Below are 21,062 nucleotides of genomic sequence, written 5' to 3' on the forward strand. Positions count from 1 at the left end.
CTAATATGAGTACAGGAAAGACAGTACTGAAAGGTACTGTTACAGTTGAGCTTCTAGAGGGAGACACGAAGCAGGGCATGTTGAGTGCATAGATCTATTAAGATACGTTTTCAGCTTTCTCACCTCTTCAAACGGTTTAATGTATGTACAAATGCCAGGAGGTTTCATGTGCGTGATAAATTAGGGGTATCTTTGGATGAGGAGTGTTAACCAGGGTGTAAAACAATGTGTACTGTGCATGGCCAAGCATGTAACAATGGCGGCTGCCTAATCTGTGGCTCCGGCTGGGAAGCTGCTCACTGACCTTGGGCTCACACCCCCTCTGAAGGGGGGGGGGGGAGATATCAGGAGAAGCTTACAAGGATGGCTGACCCAGCACAGCCCTGTTGAGAAGGACTGGCAGGCTCCTGGGATCTACATGGGATGTGCCCACAGCAATACCTATTGAAAAGCTTCAAGGCAGGACACCATGGCACTGTGCATAGAAGTGCCTAGACCTGTATAGTGGAGGGGACCCTCTGGACCATGAACTGACTTTGGGGCCCTAAAACTAAACTATGACGGTGGAAGGTGTCTGGGACTCCAGCCTACTGGGATGCGGGGGGGGGGGGGGGTGCAGGGGGGATGGGGAGGATGCAGGAGGAGAAAAGAGTGCAATCAGTCAGTCACTGAAGGTGTGAGACACAAAAGAAGCATAGTGAATAACCTGAGAAGCAATAACTGTTAGGCTCCTGGAATCACCTGTGTCGTTGCAGTCCCTTGCGAGCTTGAAGAACTTTCTGAATTCACATTTTGCCTAATTCAGCCATGTAGTGGTTGGGTCTGGAGTGGTCTCTTATTTCCCCCCCTTTTCTCTTTTTTTCTTGTAGTGTGTGAAGACGACCATTTGGTGACCTGTCCCTCCTTGTATGACATCAGACATATGCCCAGAAGGTCCTTTTCGTGGATGCCATCTTCCAATTACTCTGTTGCCCTGATAGAGATACCGCCCCTTCACGGAGGTTCTTATTTGACGGAAGTCTCAGTCAAAGCGGGATTTTCTTTTCAAATATAAAAACAACAATGCCCCCCTCACCATGGGAGCCATCTACCATGGTGTGGGGGGGGGGGGGGGGGGAAGTTTTTGTTTTTCCTGCACCTTACAGCCAGGGTTTGCCTGGTGGTGACGGACAGTAAAAACTACTGCATGTCCGGCAACTAAATTGGGCAGGTGGGCATAAAAGTCAATCCTCTGACGGCCTTCACTCCGTCTGGCCGTTGGAGAAGTTTGGCCACTGAGGAAACAAAGTAGTCTACGCTGTAGTCAAGGTATGGTCTGCCTGCATCTAAATTCGGTGGGGTGATCATTATATTGACGGTGGAGCCTGGTTGACAGGAAAATGTGAAATCGCTTCTGGGAGAAACTGAGGGTTACTTCTCATTCCCACTCTGTCCCTGAGTGTTTGCAGGTAAGATTCCTGCACTGTGAGAACTTGCAGTTTACTATCTCTCTGTGGTAATGAAATGGCAATTGGAAATCTGCCTTAAGTGTAGGAGTCCCACAATACGCATGAGCTCAAAGCGTGGTTTTAGGAGTTGTATCAGCATTAGGTTTAGGTTCCACATTGGTGTTGAGGATCGATAATTTCTTTTGATCCCTACAGGAATCTTTTAACAACCCATGTGTTGAGAAAACGTATTCCTAATACTCCCCTTGCATGCTCCACTATGACTGACAGATGTACCTTACATGAAGCGTGTGACAATCCCTCATATAGTAGGAGAGTGTGGTAACGGACTATAGTGGGGACTTGTGTCTAATCTTTACTAAGCCCTTACTTGATGTGCCAGTGTATGAACCTACTCCACTTTGCGGAGCAGAACTTCCTTGTGGTAGGCCTTCTGGCCTCTCAGAGGTGAGTAGTATCAATAGAATTGGGGAAAGGGTTAGTCAAATATACCTGACTAGTATATCAGTACTGCATTCCCTAGTGACCAGTGGTGTGGCATTTTGGAAGCGAACGTTTGGCATTTTCTTGAGTTGTACAGAGGTTTGTGTGTGGTGTACCCCACATCTGAAAGATTATCTCCACTAATGGTTGCTTTAGTTCCCACTCCTGGAAGGTGTTTGCCTCTCCGCTTCTGTGTTACACACCCCTTTTAAGTGTATTGTCATTCGTAATATCCTTCTCTAAATAGCACGCTCCATATGTCCTTGCTAGTTTGAACTGCATGTGTGACCTTGTCCCTCCCTGTTTGTTGAGGTGGAATATGGTAGTCATGTTTTCTGCCTGAATCGGACCTGGTGTTTCCCTCGTGTGCCTGGAAGGCTTTGAGGGCTAAGAATCCTGTTTCTAGTTTTAACACATTTACGTGGTTCCCCACCTCCTATGGTCTTCATAGATCCAAGATGTTCAGCTTGCCCATGTGGGCTCCGCACCCTGTGTGAGATTTGTCTGTTGTAATGGTTATAGATGGAGTACACTGTTTGAATGGTATGCCCACTGTAGTGTTGTTTGTGTTCCACCACTGTATTTCTTTGTGTACTAGTCTGTGACAACCACTAGATTAACACAAGTCCTAGTTGCCTGTGACCATTGCTGCCGCAGCCACTCCTTAATTAGGTCCCACTCGGCATGGAATGCAGGGTGTCCCCTATCACTGAACAACTAATATGAAATCAGCGGGTGGCCTAGTAATAAAGGTGCCTTTCTGCCATGAAACTGAAGTACTATACTTACAAGACTAGCTGGAAATTGTCTCTAACAGGCATAAAAATAAGTTTGCGGTTAGCCATTGTGCACGATCAATCTTACCCAGACTGGACAACGGAGGAGCAAGGATCTTTTTTTTAGACTAAGATTTACAAGCAAACAGAATAACAGTCCGCCACAAAACGATCCATTATGATACAGGCTTAGCGTATAGTACAAGGAAGTCTCAAAGCATGACAATATTTCAAATCTTTTGTTGTCCACCATCATTGGCACATATCACTTTATGAAATAAGAGGCTCATGGTTCTCGGATTGTCATTAAATGGCCACCAAACCAAATTTAATACTGATCTACTGAAAGCAGATTCGGAGTACATTTGTGATGCCAAGACTAATATGGATCCATGTAACTACGCCTTTTCAACAAAACTTCAAATAGCACTAAATATATTGCTTATAACTAGAGGTGGGCGTAACTCACGTAATCACATGAAAATGCCTGAAAATTCCGCAAAATTTCACAGAAATACGCGAGATGAGTACGTCTGCGTTTAGCGCTATTTCTTAGTTCAAAAATGCCACAGAACACTAACGGTGAACGCAAGCAGCTGCAGCGTTCGCTAAATGTGCTCTTAGGGTAGGATTTTTTCCAGAACTTACTCCCGGCATTTCGAGCTCTTTAGAGCGTTTATTTTAGCGCAAAATGCACCAGTGCATCCAAAATGCACTAAGAAATAGCATTAAATGCAGAAGAGCACGAACGGGGAGTGCGAGCAGCCACTTGAGCACTCTGTATGTGCACTTGTGAAAGGATTTCACCCCAAAATTAAGCGCATAATTATCTGTAATTCTGCATCAAAGAGTAACGCAAAATTACCTACATTTCTCCGGCATAATGGACATTCGGCAGAGGCCTACTTATAACATGTGAATGACTCAAGCAACTCATTTCACCTAACAGTCTTTACTACAGTGTAAAACGTACTGAATGTAACCTAAAATGTTTCACCCAGAGTGATAAGTAACAATACATAGATCAATTTATCTGGTTCATTTCTGTTCCTTGGCTAGAATGTCCTGTTTTGCTGAAGTCCTGGCTTCTTATGGCTTGTTCTTGAGTGAGATGGTAAGATTAGATGGCTTTCTCAGCGCTCATCAACGGGTTTGCAAAGTTCCTGGACTTTGTGTGCGCATATTCCAGGAACTGGTAGAACCTGAAAGAGGATTTCCTTTTCTTTGGCTTTTGTAGAAGTACCCTGGATATACATTCTCTCTCTCAGTGGGAGTTTTATAACAAGGCAAAATTTGGATGAAGTTCAGAAAACAAAGTTCACAAAATGCTGCCTGCACATTTAAACTTTCACACACTCCTAGTAAAACAAAACGGAGGTTTGCACAATATTATTCGCAATAATACATTTTGAATTTAATGTCTCCAATTGAGGCTCATAAAAACACAAATCTGAGACAGATCCAATACGAATTAGGTTTCAAATGAATATTACTACTGTAACTATTGGGATGGATTGTTATTAACAATAAGAGGCCAGAGGAAACAAAATTAGTGCACACGTGAAAGCAAGTGTTTGTGGACTTGTGTCTAGAGTGTGAATTTACTAGACACTGGCTCTGGAATGATAACACTGTAAAGGAGCTCTTTCCAAAGTATCTTCAACTTGTTGGTTAGGGTTAGGCAAAACAAACTACCGGTAGGCAATAACTAGAACTGAGTCCTGGAAGGATCATTTCTGCTTTTGGAACCAATAAAAGACTTACTACTGTTCGTATGTCCTTAAAATGCCAGGAGGATGAGGGCAAAGGTTCGAGCTGCAAGACAGGGGAGAAACACACATGCTGTGCTACAACAAGTATATAACTTGGGATGAAGTGTCTTTCCCATGTTTGGACACCGGCACTTGCTTAATGGGTTGAATGAACAGAAAACTACTCTACAAAGTTTCATGGGGTTTAAAAAACAACATGTAGATGAGTATTTAAAGATGACAAAAAGGTAAACTACTCAAGTAACTCTAGCTATTGCAGAGAAACTGTGTTCTGTTTCTTTGAATACCCTAAAATTTTGATTCAGTCACTTACCAATGAGTTTAGATTTATGGCCTATTAATGCCATGGGCAGAGGCAGAGAAGCAATAGTGTGTCAGAATGAGATAACAAGACTTGAATCTATATATAGTTACGAATGCCTTTTGTAGATCTCACCTACATACTCCACTCTCTCAATGTGTCTTTCTTAGAAGATGATTTGTTTCCTTACATCCTTCATCAATGCTCTCTAAATATGTCCCTCACTCAGGGCACCTTCCCAAAAGCTTTAAAGAGGTCAGATCTTTCCAGTCCTAACAACACCCACACTAGACCCTGACGACCGCATCCATTGCCATTCCATCGCTCACCTACCCTTCATTGGCGAGATCACTGAAAATGCAGGCTATGCCAACATCAAATTGATTTTACTGAACCTCGGCGCTAAAGTGAGAATTTGGGTTACTTTGGGCTTCATGGTGGCAAAGCGGAATATCGCGTGGCTGTGGAGGGCCCCGAACCCACCTAGTATTGCCGATTGGGCCAGGGACATGGACCGGTGTCTGGTGACGGAGGTTCCTATCTATGTCTCCAGGGGGTGCCCGAAGAAATGGTAACACATCTGGGGGTCTTGAAACACATTTCGGGGGGATATATATGACCCACCATAGGGCATAGATGTTGCTGAAGTTGGATAGTACGTGATTCCAGGTGACAATTATATTGTACTGTACAATGAGCTTTTGTTGTGTAATCAAACTGTGCTTTATAGATCATCTGAGCAATACTGTGCTTTGATTGTTTACATGCTTTTATTCAATAAAAAAAAAAGTGCAGGCTATGCTTGACTCCAAGATCATACCAGTGCTAACTGTGTCCTTTAGGACTACCAATCTAGCTTCAGATCACGCTGCAGCACGGAGACTGCTACCTTAAAGATTGCAGACGATGCCCCGGTGATTAAACAGAGATGCCATCAGCACAGTCTACCATCCTACAATCGTCAACACACTGAAATCTTGAATGGGATTCAGCTCAATGTTTCTCACTGGTTTTTCTCCTACTTTTCCAACCAATGCCAGTTCGCTCACATGGGCACCTCCAGGCCCTAAAAGATCCCTATCATTTGCAGAGTCCACCTGGGTACCGTCCTGTCTCTCAGTCATCTTCAACATCTACATGGAGCTCCTGGGGGCTCTACCCACAGGTAACAGAATCAAAATTCACCAGCGTTCTGATGATACACAACCCTACTTAAAAGTCTCCTCCGCTCCAGACATCTCACACCCCAAACACTGACTGCACTTCATCCAGACCTGGAAGTCCAGAGCCTGCCTGAAGTTTAAGATATGGTTAAGACAGCAGTCCTGTTATTTGCCAAGCATAACAAGCAAGAGATTGAACAAAACTGGCCCAGTTACATGAATCTTGACAACTTTGATCCTAAACCTTCACCAAATGCCAGGTCACTTGGATTAAGCCTAGACACCAACCTCACCCTCAAGGAAAAGTTTGCCAAAAAACACAACGATTTCTCTTTTAAAGAAAGTGAAACTGTTACATCCAGACAGTGACTTTAGAGTTGGGGTCCAAGTCCTTGTATTCTTGCATCTGGATGGTGGTAACGTCCTGCTCTGTGGCCTTCCAAATCCACATTTGCCCTGGTTAGGGCACCATACCAGCCGCAGCATGTCTCATATATGGCGGGAAGAAATATGATCACATCACCCCTATATTGATGGAACTCCATTGGCTCCCCTTGCAGACCTAGACCATCTTCAAAAGCAGATGTATCACTTACACAGACAGCCATCATTAACCCTTCACCTGCCTATCCTGCAGATGGGCAGAAACTGGTCTTGGGTTGCTTGTGTTCTGGTTCAGAGGAGGCCAAAAGGACCTGGTTGGCCTACCAAAGTAGATGTGTATGTGACTAGGTCTAATCTGAAGGGCTTGGTGGGCAAACAAACAAAAGACTGGCATGCAGCACAACTAATTACCAGTGTCGGAAATTAATTCAAACATTTCATCCATCACTTTAGTGCATTCTATCTTTCAGACAAGCTCACCATCACTGCTGGCTCTCGCCACACCTGAATCAGGGGCACCATTAGACTGGAGACTACGGAGTATACAAAACCAAAAACAAGGCAGCCGGTCTTTTCTATCTATACACCGAGGATCAAGGACACCATCCCCGTATCCATCAGGACCACTCCAACCCAGATCCGTTTAGTAGAGCATCATGCCTCAATAAAGAACACTACATCATTACTAAATAATACTCCATTTTCACTCTCAAAACCCAAAGATCCCTCCTATCACTCATTCACTGCATCTTTGCCTTTGATCCCATACAGGGCCTCGCTGTATTTTGGCTAGGTTCTTATTATACAAATACCACATAAATACATGCATAACAAGCACTGACTGAAACGCGTGCCCAATACGAGTGTATGAATGCTTGTGTCTCTTTATAGATCATTGTAATAGCTCTGTTCGTTGCATGAGATTTGAATAAAGATGTTATGAAGGAAAACGTAGAACTGTAAGACTTTCAAAACCTAAATAATGAAAACAAATTTACACGATATTAATTCTCACTAGTATATGTGAACCGCAATCAGGAAAATGGGGAGTGGGAGCAGTGGCGTAGCTAGACGCTCTGCCGCCCGTGGCGGTCCCTCAGTTTGCCACCCGGCGGCTGCATGTGAGAGCGGAGGTGGGAGTGGGTGTGCTGGCGATTCCCGAGGCGGCTGCCCCGCACGGCCACGGGTAAGAGTGTGGGGAGGGGGGTCTGCCCCAAAACTCGTGCCGCCCTGGGCAAACCGCACCTCCCGCCCCCGTGCTCTGCCACTGAGTGGAATACCATAATTGTTGGCAAATTGTGAGGATCACCTGCTTAATTTAACTGAACTGCTGTAGTGCGGCTGAATAAGCAATTTCAGATTGCACAAACGTTCTTCAAAACATATCTAAAAAACTACTTTCACTATTCACTCTATTGAGTATTTAAGTTTTCATATATTTTCATTCAACACTTCTGCACTGAATCAGTGTCTAATAATTTATGTTATGACCAGAAGGAAGTTGTCTAAAATATCACATCTAACTTGGGATAAGGAACTTCATAATGTGGCAAACACATAAATGATTTCTAGGCTAAGTGCACATTCCTGCACCCAAACGTATTCTACAAACATATGTTCATGGTACATGGCTGAATGTATGTTGATGAAAACATATACATACCCGACATGGGCACAGTCTTGATAAGGCAGCACTGAAAATATGCTACAGAAGGACCTTCTGCCGCTGATGAGGACTATTCTAAAAAATACAAATTACAAAAGAAAATCTCATAAAAGTGAAATGGAAATAAAAGCATACTACACAATTTAACCATATCAAATCTGCAAACGACGTTATTTTCCGGCAAAGTTTTTAATCGGTTAACTGTTATGGCTAGGGTAAGGTACAAAATGAGCAGTGCGTAGACCCCGACTAATTACTACTACTATAGTCTTGCTGGTAAAAAAAATGAGAATGTCAAATTTATAGACTGCAAAGAGGGCATCAGTAAAATTATACACTCAACGCAATAAATCACAACCCAGCATAGGCATGTCACCTTATTAGGTTGTGCCTACGCTGTATGTTTCAGGACATTCTGTGGGCTACCAAAGAACATGTAGGGATTTGGAGCCCACCCACTTCTTAACACTGGTTGGCTTTATTTACTGTCACTCTTCTTTTCCTGCTTATTTTATTTGTGTCTGTCAATCTTGTGTTTGTCCTTCCCAGGGAACACTGCCTGTTTACAATGTGTTTGATTGCCTATTTTATTATTTGCTTTCATGGAACTACTTTTTTCTTTTTGTGCAAGCACTCCATAAGAAAGCACATTTTCACCATCTCTCCCCATCGTATGATACCCCCTTCCATAATCTGCACTCACCCATTGCTTCTTCCCACCATCCCTGCCCTCCTCTCTCGACTGTTGCTTCGCCTAACACACATCCTCCTCCTCCTCCTCCCGGTTGCTTGCTCACCTTTGTGCTTCTCCCCCATCCACTCTACATTTTTCTATGGCTCGTTGCTTCTACTCCCCACCCTGCCCCTCCATGTTGCACCCCCACCCTCTATCTCATGTGTATTCCGTCTCCTACCCAACCCTCCCCCTCGTCAGTGCTGCTTCCCACCACCCTCCCTCCCTTCCATGCCATGTTGCCTTCCCCACACCCCAGCCATGTTGCATCCAGCCATGTTGCATCCAGCCATGCTGCATCCCGCCATGTTGTTTCCCCACACTTTAGCCTCCAATCCAGTATGGAGTTTTCTCCCAAGATTATAAACCACTGCATGAAAACAAATATTTGCACGTAGCCAGGAAAACCATACGCCACTTAAATAACATTGTGCGGGGATTTAGGTTCCTTATGCAAGACAGGTAATGAAATGATGTTCCAAAATAAATGTATCTATACCTTAAGCAGCTGATCTTAAAGCTGCTTCGTATCCGTCAGTCATGTCTCTGGAAATGAAAATGATATCCACCAGGTAAGCAACAATTTTTTTTTTAAGCAATCATCGTACTCATCTTGATGTGTATTTTTGAGAGACAACTGCACTTAGCAAGTTACTACCAACTATCCAGCTCCTGATGAAGAGTAGCTGTATTAATCTTCTGTCAGAGGATATGTAAAAGGACTTTAATTCAGAGTGAATGTCAAAGAGAACTCTCTTGACATAACTTTGTCTACGGGAACACAATTGCACCAAATAGGGGCACAAGAGTTGTGTCCTTCAGCTACTTTTGGATAAACCCTTTGGGTCTGTAATACATGGCTGCTCAATGTGTATTTATAATTAAGGGTAGAGATTGTGGAGTTTAGGGTAATCTCAGATCCAGGTCTTCAGGATATCCACAAAAGATGCATACAGTGAATCTAGGTGGAACATAGTCAACGGCTATCCTGAAAATGAGCCATGAATCCGGTCCTTTGGCAGGGGACAACACTGCTCCAATACATTCTTATCACAGTGTGATGAACAATAACAGTGAAAAAAAAGCATCATGAGATGGATTTAGGTATTGTGAGCATAAAAGTCATCAACGCTTAACAGCAAGTTGTTAATCTTTTGACTTCTGTGGACCCCAATAAATCACCAATGGAAGTCGGTACCCTTACCTAGGCAATGTCTGCACTAATACAGAAACAACATTACATCACACAAATTATGTAATATTTTTTTTAATTCCCAAACAAAAAAAAAGGCAAAATTCAAAATGTTTATTTTAATAGCGAGGGAGAGATTTTAAAATTAACACGAAAAACACGTTACAACTAAATGTGTAGAATTAACGGGCAAGCTTTGATGAAAATGGCGCATTGAAAATGCATAAACCTGTAAGCTATTCTATTTACTCATACTAGGCCTCAAATGACTAAAGCAATTCTGCTTGAAAAAACAGACCTGCTTGAATAGAAAATGCTAAATTGGCAAAAAAGTTTGATTCCTGACCCTTCCATGAGCCTTGTTTTTTTAAAAATAAATAATAAATTACTTATATGGTTTCAAGTATTTACGCGAAATGTTTCTATATTCACAAAAGACCACTGTTGACACATGATTCATTTTTTAAAATTTAATGGGGTAGGAAGAGTTCATACATTGAAATGCAGAGTTTAAAATGTGAATTTCATAATATACTTGTTTTTCACCATCAATGGTGATTCTGCAAAATGTTTTATTTTTCATTAAATACAGATGTTTCGACTTCTACATAGACTATTGTCTATCAAGCCTGATATAAGAAGGTTAAAGATGTAGTGTATATGTGGGGAAAATAGGCCTGAATGAGACAAACAACATGTGAACACATAGGGTCTTATTACGATGAAGCTCGGAAAGCCTCTGGTCGTAGGTCGGAGGCTTTCCAAGCCTCATTGCGGTTTCAGTTCTGACCACGGCATTACAATGCAGGCGGTCAAAACTGAAATCAGCCGGTCATTCCGGCTGGATTTCGATGGGCACATTCCAGTCGCATTGCGATTGCGGTGTCAAGAGCGCCAACCAGAGGTCAGTCGGTCCCGAGACTGCGACGGTGTCGGTCGGAAGCAACTCCGACCGACATCGTTATTGAGCCCATTATTGTGATAATTATGTTGCAAACATAACATTGCTGTCTATGGACTATTGTATTTGTGTGAGAAGACGAGGAGTCATATTCCCAGGAGAGTATTAGACGCTGATTGGCTGATGGTAGACTAGGAGAGCAACATGTTGCGAAACTTCGCAAAATGTGATGTCTATAATAGTGCATGTTCCTAGAGTAGGTTACCACCACTCAGTTTTGCCCACACCTTTTATCCATTCCTTTTGCCCCACTCTGTCCCGGACATTTTACAGACCCAGTCTTTATGTTGTCATGCTTGAGACTACTGAGTTTCTCAAACCTCTTTTTATGGTAAATTCTGCTTTGATATTTTGATCTTTTTTGAGCGGACTTAAATGCTGGCTTAGTGTTTTCCTCACTCTCTCTGACCAGAACTGTTTATGGGTTCTGACTAACTAAATTTTCACGCGAATATTAGAATAGGGATTCTTTCTTTTGTGGTAAACGCTTTTAAGGCATTCATGATATGATTTGATTAACTAATATTGATTTTATATTTCTGTTATATATTGACTATTGAGATTAATCTGAATTTATCTTATGATTTGCAATAGAGATGATCTACTAAAAAGATGTTGATTAATAAAATCATTTAAACTCATACCAACTCTCTTTATTGACTAAAATGAAACTAATGATTGTGATTATAATTTATACGATGCATTGCTTTCTTCTTCTCTAAAACAATAGCAAAGATCCAAACGACCAGAGGCCGATTAACAGAGCGAGAATTAGCCTGTTTGATGATAAAATATGATACTTTAAATTTGTGAATAGATTCTTGCTCCAGCAATAGGAAGCTTAGAGCTTTTCTAAATGTAGTTTTACTTCTAAAAGACCAAGTGATAGGCTAGACTTCAGCATATCACCTTGCCTTTTTTGCTCTCTTTTTGTTGGTGAATGCCAGTGCTGTATTTGTGCTGCTCAATTTTAAATTTTGCTTTTTTGTGTGTTTATACTTTATTAATTTGCGAATACTATTAATTTTCTAAACAGTTGCATACCCGCTGAGTAGGGGGTCCATGGACTCCATGTTAAGAAACACTGCTCTACAGTACCAGTACTCGCCTGGAGGCGTCTAACAAACACAATGACAGAGTTGCAAGGGAGGCAATTCTTTGGGGAATTTGCAGGATGAAAAAGCGAAATTGGGCAGTACCACTGAGCTAAACTGTGGTCACATCGCCTAGACTGCCACATAGGGCGGTAAGGTTCTTTATAGCGAAGAGTGGAAGCTGTTTAAGAGAATTAGGACAATGGGGTAACCTCAGTCTGGACAGCACTCTTTACTCATCAAGGATCAGAGTTCTTCCAGTTATGTATGCTGGATAAAAGGCCAATTTGATAGGCCACAACATTCCTGCCTGCCACAAATGTAATTTTTTTTTAGTGGCTTGTCTGATGTTTCTATTACACATAGTGGTGTTATTTCAGCTTGTCAAGGCAGTGGAACCCCTCAATACATTGGCGGGGCTCAGATTTGTAGCAAAACAGGCATAATGGAAAAAATTTATACAGAATATGCTGTGAGACACAGTTCGAATATTCCAAATTTTTCACCAATTAAACTCGTCACTAGTGTATTTTTAGTGTTATCTCACGGTCCAAATTTATCCTATAGCACCTTGTGCAAGGTTGCATGTTCTAAATTGAAGAGAACGGAAAGTTTAGGGGAGCTGCCCAGTATTCAGAGTTGTAATAGAAGCCCACATTTTTGTCAACTAGTATTATGTTCGAGTATCAGAAAATGAAGACTCGAGATTAAGGGCCTGATTTAGAGTTCGCTGGACAGTTTACTCCGGTGCAAAAAAGCGACAGATACCCAGTCCACGCAATCCAAGTGCCTTAAGATATAACACACTTGTAATGTGGCGAATGTGATATCCATCATGCTTGTGACAGAGTAACACTGTCCGCCAAGCTCTAAATTAGGCCCTAAATCAAGTCTCTCTCGCTCTCTCTCTTTTCCGTTCTCTCTCTCTCCCAGCGAGCGGGGACTCAGACCAACGGTTTCAGGTTGGCTAGGTCAAGTAACTCAACTAATTCGGTTTGGAGCACAAGAGGTTAGACTTTTGAGAGACATACATGATAGAGGTGGTAAAACAACACGAAGGGGTCGATTACGATGCCGTCCGGAAAGGCTCCGAACAGGATTCGGAGAATTTGATTCAGATCCTAGGTTTCCGACCGAATCCGACACCTTTCCGGACGACCGATAACAATGCAAGGAAACTGTTTAGGCTGTCCGAATCTGTTCCAAACGGCATTCGGACAGCCCGAGTCGTTCAGAGCCAAATCGTACAGCTCTATGGACAAGGTTTACGAATGAGCGATTACGATGACCGATTCGGACAGCCGTTCCGATCTGCCCGACACAAAACGGCTGTCGGAATCAGACTTTGGGGGCCCGTACCAGGCCCTCCTTCACTCGCAGGCCTCCAGTGGGGGACCGTGGGGGTACCCAAGGGACCCCTCTTACCAACCATGCACAGAGTGGCAGGCACCATGGAGTGCCCGTCACAGGATTCATGTTTTTCCCAAACCACCCCTTTTTGCAATGGGAGCCTGTGTTCTTGTTCCAAACACAGGCTCCCTTTGAAGTCAATGCAAGTCTAACCGAAGGATGTACGGAAGCATTGTAATAGGTCGGTCGGACTCTCAGAACCCAAGTCGGTCAGAAACGATTCCGAAACCGATTCGGTCACAAGATTATCCGGACGGCATCGTAATCTACCTCAATGTGTTGTTTTTGCACCCGACACCAGGATACAATGTAAGAATTGAAAGGTTCTCAAGACTAGGTAAGATTTTTTTCTAGATTAATACATCCACCTTCTCCATTGCTGCGGCACCAGTTGTGGATTCATCAAATCATCTTTAAACAAATTACTATCAATAAAAAGTGTGACTACAAGAACATTTCCCTTTTCAACCCTTTGTTTACCATCAATACACTTTCATCTAATAATGTATTGTGTTCTGTACACCTGAAGCCTGCACACACACTAAATCTGGATCAACTTTTCCTCTAAGACAGTCCTTTTCCAATTATGGTTCCATTCCTTTTACAGGTTCTAAAGTGGTGTGCATATGCACTACCTTAGGCTTTTCTTAATATTGTATTTCCTGTCAGCTGTCTAGAAATGGGCCAACTAGTAAATTGGATTGTTCTCACGATGTTGCCGCTCTCTAGGATTCTCTGGCACACACACAATACATTTGTAAACTAGTAATCCAAATTACATGACTCAATTCAAACTGGTTCTGTCACAGCCCTATAACTATATATTAGATAAGTAACAATCATTGCACCTTAGTTCTTGAATTGGAAAAACTAGTGCTTACAGATAAACAGAGAAAGACAGTTGTCCTAGCACACTGAAATACAATCTATTAAGGCTAGGCTATAATTCATTTATACATTCATTTACAACTATGCAGTGAAAATCTGGGCTAATATCGGTTTGCTATTTATTTGACTTTTCTGCAAATCCCCTACGATCTGAATATTGGTAAATGGTTTCCCTCCTGAAAAAATTACACTTACAGAGGGAAAAAAGGCAAGGGTGTCACATGCACATATTATTCTTCTGCCCAGCATACATCATACCATCAAATAAGTAGATTCTCCCTCTTTGCCACTCTTTGGGCTTTCAGCATTATGATCGTGCCTTGAGAGTTCTCCAATCTTACACTTCCCCCCCTCTTTTCCTGTTTCTGTGAGTATGTTTTTATATGGGGTCTGGTTGATTAGGAAAACGGCAGGGTTGGCACTGTAGGTTAGAACTTAGTGGTGTACTTAATGTAACAGTATCTTGTCTTTGGGGTTTTAAAATTGTGTACATTGCTTTTTAGAGCAGAGAGAAGAATTTACATGGTGGATTTTTTTTGTCTTATATTATGACGCTTTTGTCGTTTTTTAGTTTTTATTTCCATTTTTTGTATTCATACTGCCCTTTTTTATCTGAAACATTGACTTCTTGCAGATTTTAATTTATGTCTTGGACTAAATTGTCTATTTTTTTAAGGGGGGTTCACCTCTGAAATAAACTGTTGAATTTGACAATGGTGTCAGATATTGCTACCTTGTTTACCAAACCTGTGGAACATCTGACACAGCTTATACTGGAGAACAACATCATAAGGGAAACTGGAGTGGAGGGAATGGTATAAGCCAGACTTCTCCAATGAGTAGCTCAGGGGCCACCGGTAGCTCTTCAGCAACTGGTAAGTAGCTCTCCTGTGTCAAGGAGCCTACTAAATTATAAGTGTTTGCTTGGTTGAATTAATAAATGTATAATGACATTTTAAATTGTGTATTCAAGATGAAAATTTGTGTATTTTCAGGACTCAAAAGCTGATGTTTGGAGACAAATGGTTGAATTTCCAATTTAATTTCCAGTTCAACAATTCCAATCATTGACTTCGGTAACAATAAACATCATTTTTCATCTCCAAGATACTCTTTAAGTTGAATATGCACTTTACAATACAAGCTATGGTATACTTAAATACTTAAAGCTGATCTTTAGGTGATAAATCATGTGGCCTTGTGGAGACGAAGCCTTGTCTACTTGACTGCTGGCAACCCTTCTTGATGCACGGAGGTGATCACTGCTGATAGCCTTGCATGTGTGGCTACTAATGTCATCTTGTATGATGCTGTCACTACTATAACACTGACATTAGTAGCTTGTGATGATTTTCCGTGTCGGGCTGGGACAAAAAAGTTGGCCCAGGCACCGAAATAAAAATGGCCCACATTAGCGAGCCAGATCGCTAAAGAAAAAATGGCCCACATGTCCAAATTAGGCCAGTTCTGAACTTGTAAAGACACTCTGTATGAGCATTTTGCAAGGTATGGGGGAAACATGCATTTGTGTTTGCAGGCAGTGTTTGTTTTAATATCAGAAAAATCTATAGTAAAAATCGTCCCACCTGGCCATAAAACAGGCCACAAACTACTAAAAAACTGGCCCACATATTGATCTGTGAGACCAGCCCATTGGGCACTGGCTGATTGCCTTATAGGCCGGTCCGACCCGACTCTTATTACAGAAAAGGTCAGAGTCTCCTGGTATAAGCTCTCCATGCTCATGGACAATCATCTTGGTTTCAATGGAAGACCTAGAGGCACCCCTGGAAGCTCTGCTTTAAACACTACAGGAATACTTGTCAATTTTGGGCCTCATGCTAAACGTGGAAAATAATTGAATTTCTCAAACTGACACTGTTAGGACAGAAGAAGGAGAGACTAAATGTCCCACGTCCCAAAAAAGCTATTAAATATCTAGGGATCTACCTATCCTTGAGACACGATGATCTGGACAGGGCCAATTACCTTATACTGTTTGAGAGTCTTGCACGGGATATGGGTGTATAGAACAAATACTCAACTTCACAGCTGGAGGGACAGCTTTCTTTAATATAAACAGTCCCCACTACCTTTTTCTATCCTTTGTATCAGTTAAAAATAACAGCCCTTCATAGGAAAAATTTCAGGGTTTGTATGGCAGTGTAAGTGCCTCGTGAAGAGGTGTGGCGCCGCGGCCAGGGCGACTGACTCCGGAATCTGGGGATCACAGTTCGATCCCTGGCGCCGGCGGCAGATTAACCCAGCACCACGTGACTCTGTGCAATAGCTTGCTTAATCTTCCCGACGGCCCCCAGCACCTAGAGACCCTTACGGGTGATTGTTCGCGCTTTACAAATGTGGATTATTATTATTATAATGGACAAACACAAAAGACCAAACAGGAGAGAGACCCAGCCTGTCCCTGACCTCACATTTTAGCGTCTTGGAGCCCAACTGAAAGAATTGATACAAAGGAGCAGAAGGAACTCCAAAATAATTGTTCACCATAGGACATATGATGGCAAGAGGTGCAACCAGGGACACCAGAGCCCTCCAGAGACTCTCCATCCACTTCTCTTCCGTTATCTCTTCACATTTATCAAACACAAAATCCTTTACTGCGGCAATCATGTCTGCATCTTCTCCTTCATTATGCTGGAATTGGTAAATAAGACAACATTGAATACCATAATATGTGTAGGCCCGACAACGGCAATACCATAAAATGCAATGTCAACGTATACCGTAACCTGTGCCCACCCAACAATGCCAATACCCTTAAATGCAATGTCACAGTATGCTATAATCTATGCCCGCACAACACTGTAAATACCGGCAGTAAAAAAGTCAATGTCTGCCATAATCCAGTCACGCATGACAATGTTGTTACCAGTAGAAACAATGTCGATGTACGTCATGATCTAGGCATGCATAACTATGTCAATATCAGTAAAGACAATGTTGATGTATGCTGTGACAACTGCATGCACGATGTTGAGAATGTCAACAAAAATTATATCAATGACTGGCATATTACTTTCAGGAGTTCTCATGAACTCGTATCATTGCAGTTGGATTCACCCAAAGTGACCTCCCCATCAACCCGGAGTCAGAGATACAGGTCAGACAGACCCTAGGACCCCCAACCCACGCCTATCAGGTGACAGGTCACAGGTGGGGGTCTCACTTAGCCCAGAGTCAAACGCGCACCCAGGCAAAACCCTGATCGATCCCACAGATGGATATTTGCACCTCAAACAGGTCCAGGGAAACTGGCCTCAATAAAACACGTCTGGCCAAAGGTGTACGTTACCCAAAATACCACAAAGCTAGATGCCACATGTAGGTAGGAACACTCAGCCAATCAGGACACGACATGCACACCACACAGTGATCACACGCTCCCCACACTGGACATCTGGAAACATACACACTGGACAACACTCTAGCTCTCTCAGAGGTCGAGAGCCACATAAGTCCTTATCAGATGCCCAAACTTGTTAATTTTCAAGAATGCAGAATCAGTTTATTGGACCTATCGAGATGTATATATTGTCAGCCGAAACTTCTATAAAGTGAGACTTTCCTCAGACACACTCTGTCGAGACTCTCCCGGCTGCTACGTTTAATTAAACCAGCTTGTTGCTATTTTGCCAAGCACCTCTTTTCTTTTCATTTATTTTAGGTAATATCATATCCGAGCAAAAATTCTCTTTACTGTTAACAGAGGCTTAAGATCTGTTCTCACCATGAATATACTTTTCCAAAATGTAGTTATGAAAATGTTCAATATACCAAAACACATGGCAACAACTCTATCTCAATCACTGTATGCCTTCTCAGAGTATCAGTAATAGTCCTTGACGCAAACGCTACATTCTACTCTTCCTTTCCACGCTTTTGTGATAATACTCCTCCAACACCATACAAACTTGCATTAACAGCGATGATACATTCCTTGTTCATGCAGAATGGCTTTAACAGAGGAGCTTCCACATTATCCATTTCAATTTGTTGAAACGCTTGTTGTTATCTATTGGTCCATTCAAATTCCTCATTTCTCCTTATCAGTTCTCTATGAGGTTACATTTTGTTCACAAAATCCCGAATAAATTTGTTATAACGCTCAACCAACCCAGTGAGAGAGAGGAATTTTTCCTTGTTGTCTGGTGCTGGTGTCTTGATAATAGCATCAAGCAACTTCATAGTCAGTACCACATCTGCAGACAAACGCCTAAATACTCTACAGAATTCCAAAACAATGTGCTCTTAGTTCCTTCCAAAGTTAGTCCATGTTTTCTAACCTTTTACATACTTCTCAAATATGTGCCAAATGTAATTGTTCATTAAAAAAACAAACAATAAGGATATCATCCTCGAAGCATTTTACAAAACTATCAACATCCTTGAATATGTGGAACATTGCCCTTTGAAAAAACGATGCGGCAGAGGCCAACCCAAAAGGCATTCTTTTAAACTGGTACAGCCCCTGCGGTGTATGAAAAGCAGTCAATGTTTAGAAACCTAATTTAATTCAATCTGATGATAGGCAGACCGTAAATGTAGAGGCCAGAAACTTTAGCCCCCTCCAACATACATACTAATTCATCAATGTTAGGCAGAGGATAACAATCTACTATGATATTTGCATTCAATACCTCAGGACTACACACAGTCTCATCATTTGGTCTGCCTTTTATGCCAAAACTATGGCAGAAACCCATTCACCTGGATGAAGGACAGCTGCCTCAAGCTAAACTCAGATAAGACCAAAGTCCTCATCCTGGGCTCCACCCCCTCCGCCTGGGATGACTCCTGGTGGCCTGCAGATTGGTCACCCATGCACTCATAAGCAGCAGACTCGACTACGGCAACTCATTCTACACCGGCATCACCCAGAAACTCCTCAAGAAACTGCAAAGCATCCGGAATGCCTCCGCCTGACTCATCCTCAATATCTCCCACCACAGCCACATCACCAGCCACCTGAGAGGCCTCCACTGGCTCCCAGTCATCTAAAGAATCACCTTAAAGCTCCTCACTCACGCCTACAAAGCCCTACATGACACTGCACCTGCATACCTCAAACACCGCCTCGCATTCCACACACCCACCAGAGAGCTCCGCTCCACCCATCTGGCGTATCCACAAGACCAAGGCCGGGGGAAGAGCCTTCTCCTACCTCGCAGCAAAGACCTGGAACACCCTGCCTCTCCACCTAACAAACACCGTCACTGCCCCAATTGAGGAAGGATCTCAATACCTGCCTCTTGGACTTAATCACAGGAACTGCGACAGATCAGCAGTAACCCCCCCCCCCCTCCCCCGCCTCCGCGCGCCATGAGACCCTTACGGGTGAGTAGTCACGCTTTACAAGTCTCTTGATTGAAGATTCAGTCTCCTCAATTATACTATCTTTCACCATATCATTCACCATTTCCTTCAACTCTTGTCTCACATTTATCAGCCCTCCTCTCAATTTCTGTTTCACTGGTACAGCAATTACCTTTATCTTAATTTTATGTGAATAATTTGTTAATTTCTCCTACTTGTCAATAAGCACATGAGGAAATTGTTCAATCTCTTCACTCTCATTACATCCTTGTGTAACAAGTGACACACATGCCTTAGTCCTGGGGTTTAAAATGATTCCCAGCTTTCATTATTCTCACCACCCTAAAAACTCACACCCTTCACCACCACATACAACTTTATTTGAGCTATCCTTCCTTTGAACTAAAGTACAACACTCTCATAACTAATGATGTCAATAGTGGAGTCATCAAAACTTTCTGCTATGATTTCAGATGTTTTAAGTTTCTCAAGGTCCAATATATTTCCAAACTTCCCCAGAAAATAATCCTTGGCGAGGGCAGTACATGGAGAACCTGAATCTGTAATCAGTTGTAAATCAATTCCCAAATTCATAACAATACAATAAGGCAGATATTTAATTTCCTAGTCTTCATCACATGTACCAAAATCCTTAATAGTCAAGACCATACCTTTATTGTTCTTTTCCACTCTACCGCTCTCACAAGAGTGTCTTCTTGCCCTCATTAGCACACAACAGTTTTCTTCCTTGCGGTGCAGTATATATTTTTTCTAAATCTTTACACACAGGGCCGCAGTGTCCAATACCGCCACATTTTCTGCACTCCTTACCAATGGCAGGACATTGGGCAAATGAAGCAATATGTTTAGTACTGCCACATCTGTAATACACATGTATTATCTGCTCTTTTAATAAAGCCGGAACCAAATGAGCGAGGGTTGCTTACACTACACACTTCTTTCGCTCCACTTGCATTCATATTATTTTGCACAAACTACATTTACTTCTCGGACTGTTCTAGCGGTTTAGCTGTGCCAATGTTTATCTGAATTTATCCATATTTTGTTTTTAGCAATCTTATCGGTATTCAGAACACAAATCTATTAGTCATAAAAGCAATAAAGTAAAGTCGTACATAGCAAACATGTTACGAGAAGTAAAAATAGTTAACAATAAAAAGCCCTCTTAATATAAATCATTTAAGGTATTATGAACTGGTTACAAACTAATCCATAGACAATATCCATTATGTTCATATAAAACATGGCCACAATATATATAAAATTAATTCAGTAAAACAAACTTCATAAAGTGCACATTGTGTTGTGGGCACATACTGCAATTTTTAGAAAAGTGCCTACACGCACAGTTAATTCACCATCTTTCAACTTGAGAATTTCCTAGTAGGATGCACCTAACTGAATAGGCGATTTTTTTTTTTTTCAATGGGATC

At 42.1% G+C, this 21,062-nt stretch overlaps 1 protein-coding gene across 1 annotated transcript in view; it reads right to left on the bottom strand.

The window, feature by feature from the left end:
- Positions 1-21,062, bottom strand: part of CABLES1 (Cdk5 and Abl enzyme substrate 1) — a 368,783-nt gene that overhangs the window by 159,352 nt on the left and 188,369 nt on the right. The window contains exon 4 of the mRNA XM_085605768.1: positions 7,991-8,068. Coding sequence (XP_085461894.1) covers positions 7,991-8,068 — 78 coding nt within the window. The remainder of the gene's footprint in view (positions 1-7,990; positions 8,069-21,062) is intronic.

Source organism: Triturus cristatus, chromosome 5_1 (assembly GCF_964204655.1).
Source record: "Triturus cristatus chromosome 5_1, aTriCri1.1, whole genome shotgun sequence".
NCBI classification, from domain to species: domain Eukaryota; kingdom Metazoa; phylum Chordata; class Amphibia; order Caudata; family Salamandridae; genus Triturus; species Triturus cristatus.